Source organism: Theropithecus gelada, chromosome 3, assembly GCF_003255815.1.
Source record: "Theropithecus gelada isolate Dixy chromosome 3, Tgel_1.0, whole genome shotgun sequence".
NCBI classification, from domain to species: domain Eukaryota; kingdom Metazoa; phylum Chordata; class Mammalia; order Primates; family Cercopithecidae; genus Theropithecus; species Theropithecus gelada.
In genome coordinates this window covers 108,551,911-108,564,608 of record NC_037670.1, presented here as the reverse complement: position 1 = coordinate 108,564,608, position 12,698 = coordinate 108,551,911, and the positions used below count along the sequence as shown (strand labels likewise).

The 12,698-nt window shown below is 42.2% G+C and overlaps 1 protein-coding gene across 2 annotated transcripts in view; it reads right to left on the bottom strand.

Moving 5' to 3' along the window:
- Positions 1-12,316, bottom strand: part of PON2 (paraoxonase 2) — a 30,909-nt gene extending 18,593 nt beyond the window's left edge. For both annotated transcript variants that reach the window (XM_025378549.1, XM_025378550.1), the window contains exons 1-2: positions 11,866-12,316; positions 1,410-1,480 (exon numbers count right to left, since the gene is read on the bottom strand). In XM_025378549.1, coding sequence (XP_025234334.1) covers positions 1,410-1,480; positions 11,866-12,002 — 208 coding nt within the window. In that variant the 5' untranslated portion in view covers positions 12,003-12,316. The remainder of the gene's footprint in view (positions 1-1,409; positions 1,481-11,865) is intronic.
- Between the last annotated feature and the right edge of the window lie 382 nt (positions 12,317-12,698).

The window sequence follows — 12,698 nt, the reverse complement described above, 5'->3', positions numbered from 1 at the left end:
GCTTGAGGCCAGGAGTTCAAGACCAGCCTGGACAACACAGGAAGACTCTGTCTCTACAAAAATAAAAAAATAGCCATGAGTGGTGGCATGTGCCTGTAGTCTCAGCTACCCAGGAGGATGAGGCGGGAGGATTGCTTGAGCCCAGGAGGTGAGGGCTGCAGTGAGCCAAGATTGCACTACTGCGTTCCGGCCTAGGTGACAGAGTGAGGCCACCTATCAAAAAAAAAAGAAAATTTTAAAAAAAGGAAAGCCAATATTTACTGTTCATTGATAATTTAAAAACAGTTACTATGAGTCTATTATGTACTAGGGATATGTACTTAGTAGATGACAAAGGGTAAAAGACAGCAAGACACGGACTCTACTTTGGAGAAAAACTGCAAACACGCCAGAGAGACCCTCAGTGCTGGAGAAGAATCTGGACAGATCCCTCCTTATCTATAGCAAAACTAGGGCTTGCTCTTAGGAGCCCCTCCTCAAAGACTCAGGCTCCACAATACATCCTACATAAAGTCAAGGGAAGAGGGAGACTCTCCCCCTTTGCAGTGACAGCTTAGAAGATAAAATAAACACAAGTTTTTACAATACATATTGTGACGTGCTGGTACATTAGTCTGTTCTCACGCTGCTAATAAAGACTTACCTGAGACTGGGTAATTTACAAAGGAAAGAGGTTTAATTGACTCACAGTTCCCTGTGGCTGGGGAGGCCTCAGGAAACTTACAATCCTGGTGGAAGGTGAAGAAAACACACCCTTCTTCATATGGCAGCAGCAAGGAGAAGTGCCGAGCAAAAGGAGGGAAAAGCCCCTTATAAAACCATCAGATCTCATGAGAACTCGCTCATTACCACGAGAACAGTAGCACAGGGTAACCACCTCATGATTCAATGACCTCTCACTAGGTCCCTCCCACAACACATGGGGATTATGGGAACTACAGTTCAAGATGAGATTTGGGTGGCGACACAGCCAAACCATATTGGTCAGTTACATGTTAGCCATAAGATAAGATCCTAGTTACAGAGTAGTGAGCAGGGTAAATGCTGTCACTGCCTACATAAAGCTTCCTTCACTAGCTGATCACGAGGCTCACAGAACACAGACTGCAGCGGCCATACCTGACAAACAATACAGACTTGACAAAAATAGTTCAGAGAAGTCACAAAACAAGCAAGAAATCAAATGCTAAACATAGAATTACACACAAAAAAGAATAATTTACAGTGATGGTAGAAAAGAAGAATAGAGGGTGCATGAGATCAAGAGGTTGACCAAAGAGGTTTTTGTTGATCCAATGTGATTTATCCACTGGAAAACAGTAATTTCATGCTAAAATACCATTAATGAGTGTTTTAATGTTAATGGCCAAAAAATGCAATGTTCCCAACAAGCATTTTCACATACATACCAATTCCTTTAATCAGGTGGCAGTTTGGAAGGTCTACAGATTCTACTTCTCTTGAGGCTTTAAGTCGATTTCTGTTACAAAAAAATATATATATATTTGTTTATGTATTCCCTGCTTTGTTTTAGAAAGGGTTTAAAGAGGCTTGCAGCAATACATAAAACACAGCGTTTTAAGTCTAAAGCAGATGAAAGAGAAAATAGAAAAACAAGGGTAGGAACATAAAACTGCACCAGAAATGAAGTTAAAACAAAAAGGCCTATTGCAAAGTTCTATATACTGATACGGGTTTTTTTAAATTTTAAAGCCAATAACTCAACCAATAAACCTTATAATGCAAGTTCCTATCCAAATGTAAACACAGCACCAGCTCACATTTCTCACAGTGTTGGTGTTATGGGAAAAGAGTTCCAGATGTAGAACCAGAAGCCCTGTCTTCCTTCTGAAGAGTCAAACAATGAAAAATGACTCTAAGTCTCACACAGAGACTGCAAAGAAGCCAAGAGAAAATGGCATTGCTCAGAGCCTGACACACCAAAGACATCCCACAAATAGTTAACTAACAAAAAAGAGAAGGTAGCATCCCTATCACAGTATTTTTTTAAATAAGAATTTGTTTATCTTATTTCAATAGCTTTTGGGGGTACAAGTGGTTTTTGGTTACATGGATGAGTGATATAGCAGTGAATTCTGAGATTTTAGTGTACCCATCCATGACAGCATTTACTGGAGTAGGAAGGATGGAGAACACCAACTAGTTTTGTAACTACTTTAGCAAAAGTGTTGTATATCCAGAAAATTAAAAGGAGGAAATAATAAGAGAATGTTGAACTCTAATAGGATATCTTCCCCCTCCCTCTCCACTCTAAAGGGCCGGGAAGCAGTTTGGGGCAACACCTGTGGGATCTTTGGTTTTGAACGCCACATACTATTGGCTTTCCCTTCTCCTCTTACATTTTTTCACCTTCTCTGTTCTCTAGAGCCATAAATAATAAAAATAGCACCTTATAGAAACTTCACATTTTTCAGTGGTTCCCACATACCATACATTTAAGAGACAAAATAGCTATTTGCCGTGTGTTCTTCTCCTGTGCATATCCCTGACAGTTTCTGAGGTCTAGACACTGGGGAAGGCTTCTAGAGTATGGCGCAGGCTACCGGTTTCTTCTAGATAACCCAGAACTACTCATAGTTTGTACCAACTACACATTTTGGCAATTCATATCATACACAAAGTTTCTAATTAAAATGTTAATCAGTATGTATTTGAAATCATGTAACTTAAATAATATTAAATCTTTCGAAACAATATAGCAATAAGGCAAAAAGTATAAATAAATCAATATTTAAATATAATAAAAATATGATGCATTAAATGTATTAAATAACACAAATTTTTAAATAAAGCATTAAAAAATACAATAAATCTCACTCCTACGTGTCACAGAAGTGATTCAAGAGAGGAAAAATAAACTAGAAAACCAAATACTACATGTTCTCACTTTAACTGGGAGCTAAACAATGGTGCACATGGACATAAAGATGATGATGGTAGACACTGGGGACTACTAGAAGGGGAAGGGAGGGGAGTGGACAAGGGCTGAAAAACTATAGGGTACTATGCTCACTACCTGGGTGATGGCATCATGTTCCCCAAACCTCAGCATCACACAATATACCCATGTAAAACCTGCACATGTACCCCTTGAATCTAAAAAAAAAATCGAAATTATAAAACAAAGAGAGAGAAAAAAAAAAGTTTATGTAGCCTAATGTGGTAGTAATCTTAATTGTGATGACGACGATGACACTCGTGATAATCATGGGTAGTCAAAGGAAATAAATAACAAAACACGTATAATTTACCGCTGTTCTAAGTGATTTACCTCCATGCATTCATTTAATTCTTCAAACAACCCTATAAATTCATTTAATTCTTCAAACAACCCTATAAATTAGGTAGCATTATTCCAGTTTTAAAGATGAAAAAACTGAATCAGACAAAACAATTTTCCCAAGGCTCAACTTAGCCAGAAGTGCTGGAAGCAGGGGAGTTTTTGCTTTAAACTACTCTGTACTTTTCTCAGAAAGAAGTAAAAGGATCTGTGTTCTTGTCTTAGCAGTGAAATTGCCATGACCCTTGGCAGGTCAGTTAATCTCTATAGGTGTCAGTCTTCTTTATGGATAAAATAAGCGTGAGCCTAAAACACCTCCAAGATTCTACTAATGTTATATGACTCCAGAAACAGATGCAGCTACAAAGCAATAGGTTATAACTGCTGTTTGTACACTAAGTTTTAGTATCAAGCATTGGTTTGGATGTCAATTTTACACAACTTACTACTATGCCTATTTGACTATACAAAAATAGGAATAACGATGTTTACCATCTACCTTTTTCAAAGATAATCTCTTTGGATTAAATACAATCTGTTCAAAGTAACACATTCCGATGTGATTGGAAAGTTTAATATGGGCTTCCGGTTTCAGAGTCAACTTAGGTTTGCATAAATAATTGATGCTAAATAGGGCAATCTTTTTCAACTAGTTTTCTTGTACAAGATCATGTTTTGATATGCAGCCTACCTGCTATTAACATGGAAGAGTTACGTGAGGGTTGTGCATAACTTCCACTTAACTGATTTTTTTCTTGGCTTTCCTTTTTGATAAAAGAAAATGGGGGTTTTGCCTCTATCCTTCCTGGACCATTAAGACTTCCAAATTTCTTCAGTTGGAAACTGCCAGACGTTTTCCCTGGCAGAACAATCAGTTCCCTGCTTGTTAGTGGACTTCTGTTTTCTGGGTGGCAGACCGTCGTGGCTGACAAAATTAACGCCATTCCCACCCCCCTTTCTTTCTCCCTTGCTGCTTCCATTGTAGTGGTGGGCAAAGCAAATATTTGCTTTCCCAGACTCCCCTGTATTGAGATGTAATCATATGACCCAGGTTTTGGGGAAAGATACTGTGTTCTGGATACAAAGGAGAGTCATGAGAAGACAGCTAGCTGGCATCACTCTGTCTCCTTTCTTCATGATTTAAACACACATGTAGTGCTTGAGACTGCAGTAGCCATTCTGCATCCTTGAGAAAGATACAGCTATAAAGTCAATAGGGCGAGATCAAATAATGAAAATATATGAAGAACCCAGTTCCTTGATATAATCACTGGCTCAACGAGCAAGCTCTATACTGGGTCACCTACAGAGGTGTTTGTCACGTGAGGAAAATAAATCCCTCTTCGAATGAACTACCATTAATCTGATGTATGTTACTTGTGGCTGGAAGCAAGCCTCACTGGCATCAGATTTAAGAAGTTTGTGTATTTAAGAAATACACATATTTCTCTCAATATAGAGAAAGCTATACAAACCTTTTCGGATTAGATTAATAAGCCTAAAAGTATTCATGTAAAAAAGCACGACATAAATGGTATAAACACATATAAGTGATGATATGAGAGGAGGAACGCTCTACTTCGGCCAGAGCCTATTTATTCCCTAACACTTTTATGTCTATAACATGCTTATGACTGTGCTAGGTCAGAGATGCATGGCTATTGCCATTCTGCTGTCAGGCAGGCATCACTAATCAATAGCAGCACTCTCCATTTAACCCAGAGCCAGCCTCAGACACACTGTTTCGCAACCACAGGGAGTCTGTTAAAACTGACACTCAATGCTGGGCGCGGTGGCTCAAGCCTGTAATCCCAGCACTTTGGGAGGCCGAGACGGGCGGATCACGAGGTCAGGATATCGAGACCATCCCAACATGGGCTAACATGGTGAAACCCCGTCTCCACTAAAAAATACAAAAAACTAGCTGGGCGAGGTGGCGGGCGCCTGTAGTCCCAGCTACTCGGGAGGCTGAGGCAGGAGAATGGCGTGAACCCGGGAGGCGGAGCTTGCAGTGAGCTGAGATCCGGCCACTGCACTCCAGCCTGGGCGACAGAGCGAGACTCCGTCTCAAAAAAAAAAAAAAAAACAAAAAACAAACAAACAAAAAAAACCTGACACTCAAAAGGAAAGCTATTTGCCTTCTCTATTTTAGGTTCCTTTTGTTTTTCTTTATTTTCTTCTTCATTACAGTTATTTATTAATTATTTCTTAATCACAAACCTATGGTAGGTAAAATACAGGAAACAGTATCTGCTGGCTTCCTTCATTGGTGTCACAATCATTCCCCAAGTGACCCCTATGGAGTCCAGTGACCAAGGAATCCATGAGTAGAATTCAGGGAACCATGAACTTGCATGGGGGAAAAATACATCTTTATTTAAACCTCTAATTCAAATTGAGTATTTCCTTTGATGATGAGTGTACACAACAAACCACAATACTATTAGTAGTTATTTGTGACTCTGTCACTAATAGAAATTACAGATACTTTTCTATCGCATTTCAGTTGTAGATAGCTCAAAGTGCTATTTACATTCATAGCTACTTCAAAATATCTGTTAGACATTTACCTACCTCTAGATCCATTTAAGGGTTTAATTAAAAAAGCATATTATATCATAGATTTTAAAATAGTTTAGTAGCAGTACTTAAGTATAATTGGTTTCCTTTGTAATCGTACATATTTTATTTTACTCATTTAAAAACATGATGCTGAGAAGGAATGAAGGCTTCACTAGACTGCCAAAAGGATGTATGGCACAAAGGTTTAAGGAATTTTGCTTGAATTTCATTGTCTTCATAGATGACATTTATTGAGCTGACTGTGTGCCTGGCATTGTTTCAAGCATTCTCATAGTCCCACTGTGGAGCAGGTAGTTCCCCATCCTACAGATTAGAACACCAGGGCACAGAAAAGTGAAATAATCAGTCCAAGTTTTCAGGTAAATAGTAGAGCTATGAATGAACTCAGGCTACCTGTTCACAAAGCATGAACTCTTAACTAACAGTCATTAGCATGAAATCAATCTCAGTTTCTTTCATTCAGGAAACAGCAGTACCCTTCCAGAGGAGAATGATACCAGGGGCTGCTAGCTATTATCTGGTCTCACGGCAGGTAGCAGTAAGGGTGCACCATGCTATGGTGCCAACATGCCCCTGAGCAAAGTGGGAACACAGTGTTACTATCAGGAGTTTCTTTGTGCCATACTTCTCTGGTTTTGAATTTACACACAACTGCTGGGGCTTTATCTCCTATGTGCAAGTGATATAGAAGCCAGGGCTTTATCTTTTATGTATAGCCTTGTAAAAACCCTTTGGAATTCACCCCTTGAACTCTGGCAATACTTGCACTAAGTTACTAGGAATTTGTGCTTGGGCCTGTAAACCTAGGGAAAATTTGCTCCACTGGCAGAGAAGCTAGAAGACTGTGGGGAGCTGGGGCCAACTTATTTGGAATCAGGAGACCTGGCTGAGGGGACAGGTTCAGCACTAATCATTCATTAATTATATTATTGAATAATTATATTATTCTGTTGAACTAACTAGTTAACCTCTCTAACTTCAGTATTTACAGTTATAATGTAGAGGGGAAGATATCTATGAAGACTGGATGAAGGCATAAAAGTAAAAGAGCTTTCTGTCCAAATGTCAGTAAATGTATATTTTGGTTTAATATAAAGAAATTTGGCAGGGCTCAGTAGCTCACACCCATAATCCCAGTGCTTTGGGAAGTTGAGGCGGGAGGATCACTTGCGGCTAGAAGTTTGAGATCAGCCTGGGCAACTCAGCAAGAACCCCGTCTCTACAAAAAAAATGTATTTTTTGTTTTTTTGAGACAGAGTCTCACTCTGTCGCCAGGCTGGAGTGCAATGGCTCATTGCAACTTCCACCTCCCGGGTTCAAGCGATTTTCCCGCCTCAGCCTCCTGAGTAGCTGGGATTACAGGCATGTGCCACCATGCCCAGCTAATTTTGTATTTTTAGTAGAGATGGGGTTTCACCATGTTGGTCAGGCTGGTCTTGAACTCCCAACCTCAGGTGATCCGCCCACCTCAGCCTCCCAAAGTGCTGGGATTACGGTAATGAGCCACTGTGCCCAGCCGTGTTTTTTTAAATAGCCAGGTGTGGTGGTGCATGCCTATAGTCCTCACTGCTTAGGAGGCTGAGGTGGGAGGATCACTTGAGCCCAGGTGTTCCAGGTTACAATGAGCTATGATTGTGCTGCTGCATTCCAGCCTGGGAGAGAGAGCAAGATCCTGCCTTGAAGAAAAAAAAAAAAAAAATTTAAAGATAGATTAAAAAAAAAATAAAGAAGTTTTTACACTTTTGACACACTGACCAGCACACAAGAGTCACCTAATAAATGATTTAAAGGATGGTGGTTTAAAAAAAAAAAAAAAAAAAAAAGACTGCTGCTTCAGAAGTAGAAACAGACCACATAGCTTCTTGTGGGAATTGTCATAAAAGGTGCCAGGCAGCAAGTAGAACATTCACATGGGTACTCTGGGGGTTCCCGCCCACGCTTAGGTCTCTGATGCACTCAAGCCTCACGATTCATCCACAGCTGCGTACCTTGACACCAGGAACTGGCCTGGGAATATTTGTATACTGTTATTTTCTCCTTTATTGCTCAACTAGGGAGGGGTGGAAAAGGAGGGTGTGGAATCCCAGTTACAGTTTAGAAGAAGAAAGACAGCTTTGATGACATTTATCCCTCTGGGACATCCTTATACTACAAATTGAAGTGGGCAACCTGGGGAGAGAAATAACTGTCTGTCTGGGGAGAGAAACTGCCAAAGCACCATCTCTAAATATTGAATAATCAAACAGTAGGTATCAGATTAAAGCAAAAAATCAAACATAAAGCCTCTGTCTCTTCAACTTCCTCTGAAGAGCCTTTCCTTATGAGGAAGTGGGAACTTGCTTTTTTTTTTTTTCTTTTTTTTTGAGGGAGTCTTGCTCTGTTGTCCAGGCTGGAGTTCAGTGGCTCAATCTTGGCTCACTGCAACCTCTACCTCTGGGGTTCAAGCAATTCTCCTGACTCAGCCTCCCAAGTAGCTGGGATTACAGGCATGCACCACCACACCTGGCTAATTTTTGTATTTTTATTAGAGGCAGGTTTCACCATGTTGGCCAGGCTGGTTTTGAACTCCTGACCTCTAGTGATCTGCCCGCCTCAGCCTCCCAAAGTGTGGGATTACAGGCGTGAGCCACCGTGTCCGGCTGAACGTGCTCCTTTTTAAAACAGACTCTAAAGTTCACCGAATTCTGTAAACAGAAGGCAGTCTACCATATGATAAAATATAGGGTACCCAGTTAAATTTTAATTTGAGATAAACAATGAATGATATTTCAGTATAATTATGTCCCAAATTCCACACTTATGCTAAAAGTATGGTAAGTATTTCATACTTACACTTAAAAAAAAATTATCTATCTGAAATTCAAAGTTAACTGGGTAACCTACATTTTTCTTTGCTAAATCCAGCCACCCAACATTCTCACGTCAGCCCATTTGGGGCTTCACATATCCAATAAAGTTACCACTTTATAAAGTCACTGCCCAATAAGGTATATCACAGTCACATAAAGAAAAGTTGCATCAAATTGTAAAGTAGGCCGAGGGTGGTGGCTGATGCATATAATCCTATCACTTTGGGAGGCCGAGGCGGGAGCATCACTTGAGGCCAGGAGTTTGAGATTAGCCTGGGCAACAAAGTGAGACCCTGTCTCTGCAAGAAATAAAAGTAATAGCTGGGCATGGTAGTACGCATCTGTAGTCCCAGCTACTCAAGAGGCTAAGGAGGGAGGACTGCTTGTGCCTAGGAGTTTGAGGCTGTAGTGAGCTTTGATGTACCACTGTACTCTGGCTTGGGCAGCAGAGCAAGGCCTTGTCTCAAAATAAAAAACAAAGAAAAGCAAAAACCAACCAAACAAAAACCTGTAAATAAACTATCCGGTGCATCTGTCAATAAGTTTTACTTGCTTTTTCATTTTTTTTTTTTTTTTAGATTTGCAGCTATAACTTTAAAACCTTAAGATTAGTGAGAAGGGGAAAAATTTGACTGTTGAGAAAACTTCCAACTTGCAGAAAAACTGGTGGCTTACACATTAGTGACAACATAATAAGCTTGTAAATTTTGGTGGTCTTGTCTTTGAAACGGAGAGCAGGACAGATCATATACAAAGTCATCCAACTCATGAATGTTCTGTAGAGCACAATGGGCACTACCTAACATGAAAATTAAGGTCAACATGTCCATTTCCTACCCATGAGCATTCTTTCCTCAACTCTCACTGCCATCTCAGCCACCACACTCTTCCTCTTTGCATTGCTTTATCAGTAGATGAAACTACACCATGGGACAGTAGGGCTGTGGCACAAACTCTGGTAGTACTTTTGACTTCTCCCTCATCCCTGGGGTTCCAGAATTTGGGTCCCTGTTATCGTCTCTGACCTACTGCAATACCTTAACCAGCTTCCCCATGTCCGCTCTCTATTCTAGTAGTTCTCAACCTTGACTGCTCATTAGAATTATTAGGAGTGTTTTTAAAAATAAAAAATACCACTGCTACTGTCAGCCACTGTTCTTACATTATGTACTCCCTTATTTACCTGTGAACCCTGAAGCCACCTTGCCAAACAGTACATTATTCCATATCACATTTTAGTTATAATGAAAAATCTCTGGTAGGTAGACACCATAGTTTATAAATTACCAACTCAAATTTTGTTTATTTATTTATTTATTTTGTAGAGATGGGATCTTGCTATGCTGCCCAGGCCTGTCGCTAACTCCTGGGCTCAAGTAGTCCTCCAGCTTAGGCCTGTAACAGTGCTGGGATTACACGTGTGGCTGTAGATTCTGATTCAGATCAGCTGAATCAGAATCTTTGGTGGTGCCACCCAGACACCGGCCCTCCAAGAGATTCTAATGTACAGAGAACCATTGCTCTATTCCAATCCCCCCTTCCAGGCTTATCTCTATAAAACACAACTAGTTATATTAAGTTCTTGTTGAAAAGCAAAACCCACCAATATTTCCCTTTTGAAGGACTATTGGGCCTATCAAAGTGGGGCCCCATTTTTCAACTTATATTTAATGGCCTCAAAACCTATCCTTCCCACCACCCTACTATTCTCATCTCCTGACTTTATGCTCCCTTCAAACTGGCCCATTTGCTAGTCTTCCAACTTCCCACCTTAGTCCCTTTGCTCCTGCTGCACTATGCATTTGGCATGGGCCCCTTCATGCCTGTATGTGTTGCATCCACCCTTCACGGTCAGGTCGAATGTCTCTTCCTCCTGGAACTCCACCTTCAGGGGATGTAATCTTTCCTCTTTAAGCCTATGGGGTTCGTTTGTGCCTGTCCTTAGGACATCCTAATTTATACATTTACTGTATTTTATTTCTCTCTTCCCCTGTATTAAACTCCATAAGGGTCGTAGTCTACTACAGGAGCCTAAGAGAGAATATCACACATACCAGGCGCTCAGTATTTCTGGAACTCTTTTGCATGAGGCCTATAAAATTTTGGTTGAAGCAGGGCAGGACAGCTCACACCTGTAATCTCAGCACTGTAGGAGGCCTAGGCCAGAGGATTGCTTGAGCTCAAGAGTTACGGACCAGCCTGGGCAATATAGCAAGACCCCATCTGTACAAAAAATAAAATAAAACAAATAAAAAATAAACTTTGAGTTGGCAATTTATAAACTGTGGCCGGATCTCAGCTCACTGCAAGCTCCGCCTTCCGGGTTTACGCCATTCTCCTGCCTCAGCCTCCCGAGTAGCTGGGAACACAGTCGCCCGCCACCTCGCCCGGCTAGTTTTTTGTATTTTTTAGTAGAGACGGGGTTTCACCGTGTTAGCCAGGATGGTCTCGATCTCCTGACCTCGTGATCCGCCCGTCTCGGCCTCCCAAAGTGCTGGGATTACAGGCTTGAGCCACCGCGCCCGGCCGAGATTTTTCATTAAAACTAAAATGCGAGATGGAATAGTGTCTGCACTGTCTGGCATTCTGGCTTCAGGCTCCCCTTGTGAATAAATAAAAGAAAGAACAGTAGCTGAATATTTCAAGTGTCTTTGATCTACAGCTGAAGTGTTTCTCAAACTATGCAGAAATGGGTGGAAAACAACTTTATTAAAGACGGGGCTCGTTTGGGCAACAAGGAGAAGCAGCACCAATGACCTGAAATAAATCTTCATAATTAAAGTTTCAATGCATGAGTAGTCGTTTTGTTTTCAGGTTTGGCCCTTGAGTAATTGTAAAGCATTCTCTTGTCAGCCTAAGCAGAAGAGAACTTTATTAGCAGCATGGGCTTATAAACTTTCAAGAAAGTGTCGCGATTCACTCCAAACTTTGCTAGTTTTTTCACTAGAAGAGGAGAGTCGGGGTGATGGGGGTTCAAGTAGCTGGGGGAGGGACGGCAATCAAAAATTCTCCAACCCCGGCCGCAGGGCCGGTCCCGCAGGAATCCCTCCCCCAGCCTATGCCCTCCCCGCACCACGCGGCCACCCCCAGCCTGGGGACCGGCGAGGAGGGGCGCGCGGGAGTCCCACCTACCTGAGTGCCAGGAGCCTCTCGCCCAGGAGCGCCAGCGCGATCCCCAGCAAACCCACAGCCACCAGCCGCCCCATGGCGCGGAAGCCGGGCGCGCTGCCTCGCTCGGGCCTGGCCGGCAGCTCCGTGGGCGGTGCCATCTTCCTGGCTCGACAGTGCCGGCCGCGCTCCGCCCCGTCCTCCGCCTAGGTCGAGTCCCTGCGCCGGGGCCGCGGAGGCTCCGCCCTGGGCCTGGCGCTGGTCTTTGTCCTCACAAACTTATTTTCCCAGATAGCTTCGGGACAGCCCTGACACGCCTTACTTTAGGCTCCTGACGTGAAACTTTGAATTCCTTCACCTCCTTTTTCAAACAACTCACCCGAAACCCTCTAGGAGCCCGCATACCTTTCTCGTTTCCCTAGTCTTCAAACACATTTCTCACTCGCTGTTCCAGTGAGAAACTTACAGAGAAAGCTGCTTTTGGGGGCTGGGGACGGTGGCCAAGGGAGGGAAAGTAATGGGATGCGTCTTGTAAATATTTCACTTTGGAATCACTACTTTTTATAACAGGACGTAGTTGCAAAGAAATAAAAATCCTGTGTCTCGTAATACTTTTTTTTTTTTTTTAAACATGGTGTCGCTGTGTTTTAGGCCGGAGTGCAGTGGCATAAGCACAGCTCACTGCAGTCTAGATCTCCCGCACTCAAGGGACCCACCAGCCTCGGCCTGCTGAGTAGCTGGTACCGCAGGCACGCACCATTACACCTAGCTAAGTGTGTGTAAGGTGTCTGTGGGGGGTGTGTGTGTGTGTGTGTGTGTGTGTAGACCGAGTCTTGCTGTGTTGCCCAGGTTGGTCT